This window comes from Suncus etruscus, chromosome 3 (genome assembly GCF_024139225.1).
Source record: "Suncus etruscus isolate mSunEtr1 chromosome 3, mSunEtr1.pri.cur, whole genome shotgun sequence".
NCBI classification, from domain to species: domain Eukaryota; kingdom Metazoa; phylum Chordata; class Mammalia; order Eulipotyphla; family Soricidae; genus Suncus; species Suncus etruscus.
In genome coordinates, this window is record NC_064850.1 from 129434223 (window position 1) to 129439326 (window position 5104).

At 42.0% G+C, this 5104-nt stretch overlaps 1 protein-coding gene across 1 annotated transcript; it reads left to right on the top strand.

The window, feature by feature from the left end:
- TGIF1 (TGFB induced factor homeobox 1) lies at positions 1–2384 on the top strand. The gene is made up of 2 exons (XM_049770140.1): positions 1–220; positions 1351–2384. The coding sequence occupies exons 1-2, from the start codon at positions 41–43 to the stop codon at positions 1924–1926; spliced, it is 756 nt and encodes a 251-aa protein (XP_049626097.1). The 5' UTR covers positions 1–40; the 3' UTR covers positions 1927–2384.
- The last annotated feature ends 2720 nt before the right edge of the window (positions 2385–5104 follow it).

Genomic DNA, 5104 nt, shown 5'->3' on the forward strand with positions numbered 1-5104 from the left:
TGTTGCGGTGTCTGGCAGTGAGACTGAGGATGACGACAGCATGGACATTCCCCTGGACCTTTCCTCTGCTGGCTCAGGCAAGAGAAGGCGAAGGGGAAATCTGCCCAAGGAATCAGTACAGATTCTCCGAGATTGGCTGTATGAACACAGATACAATGCCTATCCCTCAGAACAAGAGAAAGCATTATTGTCCCAACAGACACACCTATCTACACTACAGGTAAGGAAAAAGAACACTCAGGAGTATATTCAAATGGTTTGTTTCTCCTTAGTAATTTTATAGCATTCCTGTAGGTCGAGTCATTAAGGTTCCTTCTTCCCCTCCCTTCAAAGAGGAAAAAATAAAACACTCTTTCATGTAAACTTAGTAGTGTTAAAAACTAATCTCTGACTATTGAGAGAAACAGAAACTCTTGACAGTTAACTGTCAAGCAGCATTTCCTTTAATGTTTTCTGTATGCAGCAAACATATAAAAGGAGGTTTAGTCCTTACTCTACTGCCCAGGAAATTGGTTTGATATTTAAACAAGGACAGACTTCAATGAAGTAATTCATGTTTTGTCTGTTGACACAGTCATTTGAACTGGGAAAAAATCAGTAACTGGGAGGAGTGGCCCTTTCATACAGGAAAGGTCTTTCTGTAGTTGATTAACGTAAACTCTGGGGCAGTAAGTAGTCGGTCATAAGTTAATAGAGGGAAGAGTTAAAAGATAAATCTCTCTAAAATCAGTTTTATACATTTGAGAATTTGTCTTCCACATGAAAATGCTTAAAGGATGATCAATTAAAATGGGAGATTCATATTATAAGGAGAGCAAGAGGTGGGGCCGGAGCAGCAATGCATTTCGCTTGCACACAGAGGACCTGGGTTCTATCCCTGGCATCCCAAATGGTCCAGGGGATGGCCAGGTAAGCATCCCCTCCCCCCCAAAAAAAGAAGAGGAGGAGGGGTTGATTACAAAGTTGGTTTTTTTGGCTGTGCTCAAATATATATCTTTTGGGGTGTGTCATGTTGGGGGCTTTACCCAGCAGTGCTCAGGGTTTACTCCTTGCTCTGTACTTGGGGATCATTCCTGATGGTACTCAGAGAACTGTGGGGTGCCAGGATTAAATACAAAGGACTGCCTACATGCCTACAAGGCATGTGCCTCCACCCTTTATACTGTTACTTTGGCCCAGGGCTCAAATATCCTGAAATGACTTTGCAAGGAAGGATAAACCACCTTCTCCCTCTTTAGTACTGAGATGAGTTGCCACCCCCACCCACCCCCTATCTTCCTCCCATCAATAGAATGCTTCTAGAATGTGATTGTTGAGTGTTAAAACTGACCCATGTGATTTCAATTGCAGGTCTGTAATTGGTTCATCAACGCCCGCCGCAGGCTCCTCCCTGACATGCTGAGAAAGGATGGCAAAGATCCAAATCAGTTCACAATTTCCCGACGTGGGGCCAAGATTTCTGAAACAGGCTCTGTGGAGTCAGCAATGGGCATCAAAAACTTTATGCCAACTCTAGAGGAGAGTCCATTTCATTCCTGTACAGCTGGACTAAACCCAGCTCTAGGGGGCCCACTGTCCCCGAAACCATCATCTCCAGGATCCATTTTGGCACGTCCGTCAGTGATCTGCCATACCACTGTGACTGCATTGAAAGATGTGCCTTTTTCGCTCTGCCAGCCAGTTGGTATGGGACAAAACACAGATATTCAGCAGGTAGCAGCCAGCAACTTTACAGACACCTCCCTCATGTACCCGGACGACACATGTAAATCTGGACCAAGTACAAATACACAGAGTGGCCTTTTCAACACTCCCCCTCCAACTCCTCCGGACCTCAACCAGGATTTTAGTGGATTTCAGCTTCTAGTGGATGTTGCACTCAAACGGGCTGCAGAGATGGAGCTTCAGGCAAAACTTACAGCTTAACCTTTTTTCAAGCAAAAAAGTTATCAAACATGATTGCCGGGTTGATGGCAAGAGAGATGAATCGCATTATTTTATATATTTTTTATTAATATTTGCACATGGGATTGCTAAAGTGAAGCTTCCTGTTACTGAAATGTCTTCAATGGAATACAGTCATTCCACGAACTATAACTCAAAAGCTACTGTAGAAACAAAGGGTTTTCTTTTTTAAATGTTTCTTGGTAGATTATTCATAATGTGAGATGGTTCCCAAGATCATGTGATTTCTCCCCTCCCCTATTTTTGTTGGTGTTTTCAGACTGTGCAATACTTAGAGAACCTATAGCATCTATCCATTCCCCTGTGGAACCGGATGCCCACTGTCTAAAAATTTCCCCCCCTTTTTTCAAGCAAGTATGAATCTTGTTGATTTTGATGTCTTTTTTTCACGACATAATAAAGTATTTTCTTTAAAAATTACATTAATGTAGAGTATTTTGTTGAGAGAAGCACTTTAACTAGGAATATATCACCCCAATGAGGAGGGTAAAGTGTGATTGGGGGGCTGTGACTAGCTCTTTGAAGAACCAGGGGTAACAAGCCACTTTGTATAAACAGTGGGGCTCTGATTAGCATAGGAATTACTACAATATTCTAGTATATCCTATATATGTGTATTTTTTTGGTTTGGGGGCCACATCGTGATGGTCGGGTTACTCCCGGCTCTGTGCTCAGAAACCACTCTTGGCTTAGGGGTCCGTATGGGACACTGGGGATCGAGCTGAGATCCGCCCTGGGTCAGCCGTGTTAAAGGCAAATGCTCTACCACTGCGCTATCAATATGGCCCCAATGTCAATATATTTTAAGGTCATAATTTTTGAAAAGTTGAGTTTGTTAGACTAGGTAATTGTGATTGAAGCTAGGATAACCAGGAGGGAATTGATGTTTCTTTCCTTTAATAATCAGTGGTCCCAGTCCCTTCCTTCCTTCCTTCCTTCCTTCCTTCCTTCCTTCCTTCCTTCCTTCCTTCCTTCCTTCCTTCCTTCCTTCCTTCCTTCCTTCCTTCCTCCCTCCCTCCCTCCCTCCCTTCCTCCCTTCCTGTGAAAAAAAGAAAAAAAATAATCAGTGGTCCTCAAACTATGGCCCGTGGGCCACATATTGTATTTGTATCTGTTTTGTTTCTTCATTGCAAAATAAGATATATGCAGTGTGCATAAGAATTCATTCATAAGTTTTGTTTTTACTATAGTCAGACCCTCCAATGGTCTGAGGGACAGTGAACTGGCCCCCTGTTTAAAAAGTTTGAGGACCCCTGCTACATGGTTAAGAAAATTGGTCATATCCTATGGAATCATTCTTCTATATGTTTAGTGTAAGGTTTCTTTGTTCAATTTGTTTTTTCCTTTGCAAACTTGTTCAATTTTGAGGAAAATCGTGGTTTCAGTATTATTTAAAATGTAGAAAAATTTTTCCAAATTTGTCTAGTTGTAAAACTATTTTGATAATTCCTACAGTAGAGATAATATGTGGTTTTTTGTTTTGTTTTGGTATTTTGTTGGTTGGTTTTTGGGCGCTTGGGGGGGTTACTCCTGGCTGGCTCTGGGGACCATATGGGATGCCAGGGATCGAATTCTTGGTGGCTGCATGTAAGGCAAACACCCTACTCACTATGCTATCTTCTGGCCCCCTAATTTGGTTTGGTTTTTGAGCCACACCAGGTGATGCTCAGGGCTTTATGCTGGTTCTGGAGGACCATTTAGGGTGGGATTGAGCTTGGGTAGGCTGTGTGCAGAGTCCTCTCTACTATTGCTCCAGCCCTCAAAAAAATTTTTTGTAAGCAAAAGAATAGCCAACAAGGATAACCGAAAATTAGAGAGGGAATGGAGGGATGAGAAATAGGGAGGAGAGAGGATGTGTGCAGGTATGTGGAGCCTTGAAGGACAGCCCAGTAGACTTTTCTCCTCAGAGGGTCACAGATAGATGAAACCAAGAAAAGTATATAAAAGGCAAAAACCAATAAAGGTTTGCTTAAGGGACTAGACATATAGTTCAGTGTTACAGCACTTAGATGTTGACCCTAGGTTCCAACATCCCCAGTCCCTTTCTTTGGGCCAGAAAGAGCTCAAAGGGCTAGATTTTTTTTTTTTTAGGTTTTTGGGTCATACTGGCAGTGCTCAGGAGTCACTCCTGGCTCACACTCAGAAATCGCCCCTGGCAGGCACGGGTAACCATATGGGATGTCGGGATTCGAACCACCGTCCTTCTGCATGAAAGGCAAACGCCTTATCTCCATGCTATCTCTCCGACCCCAAAGGGCTAGATCTTATGGAGGTCAGTTCCTGGTATTAGTTTCCCAAGCCCTGCCTGTTCCTCTCTTTCTCACCCCAAATCATTACTTGGTCTAAAAACTAGATCAGAGGCCAAGCAATACTCTACAAACAAGGAACCTAAGATGTTTTCCTTGTGTTTCATGAATCATAAAAGAGAAAAGGAGGCAAAGTGCTTGCTTGCTTGCTTGAATGTGCCAGAGATTAAACCCAGTACCAGAGCCTCATTCATGTGAAGTGTGCACTCTGCTACTAAATGTATAGACCCAGTCAAGCCAATCATGAGATTTCAAAGAAAAGGAAAAGTAGACACTAAGTAAAGCCTAATGTTTTAAAAACAAAAACAACACAGATTACCTGTATTTTTTCCACTTGAGGTTGATAGACATCTTGGTTAGCAATAACTGATACTGGTCAAAGAAATAATAAAGGAGGTTAGGCTCTTGGATGCAGCTGACCATATGGTCTCCTGAGTACTGCTGCCAAGAGTCCTAAGCACAGCTCAGTGTTGCCCCAAAATATAACAGCAACAAAACACCATGTGTAATAAGTACAAACTTTTTTTTTTAAACAACAGGTCAGGGATGACACAAAGGACTAAATGCATACTTTGAATGTGGGAGCCTCAGGTTTGATTCCAAGCAAGTCAAAGTCTGCTGGATATGCCACAAAGATAATGCAACAAAGAAAACCCTCTTTAAATGATTGATAAGCTTGATATTAGTATTTACAAACTGCCTTTTTAAAATTATGTATTTTAACTTGTTTTTTATTTTGTGCTTAATATTTAATAGCTTATACAGAACTTGCTTTCTTTTGGAGAAGAGGACAGCAGTGATGGGGTGTTGGGGTATTGGGGCCTAATTGCAAC

Bases quoted from the DNA above. Each gene is read 5' to 3' on its own strand.
- TGIF1 (XM_049770140.1), top strand. From the start codon at position 41: ATGGACATTCCCCTGGACCTTTCCTCTGCTGGCTCAGGCAAGAGAAGG. The intron at 221-1,350 runs GTAAGGAAAAAG...TTTCAATTGCAG, and splicing joins CACACCTATCTACACTACAG to GTCTGTAATTGGTTCATCAA.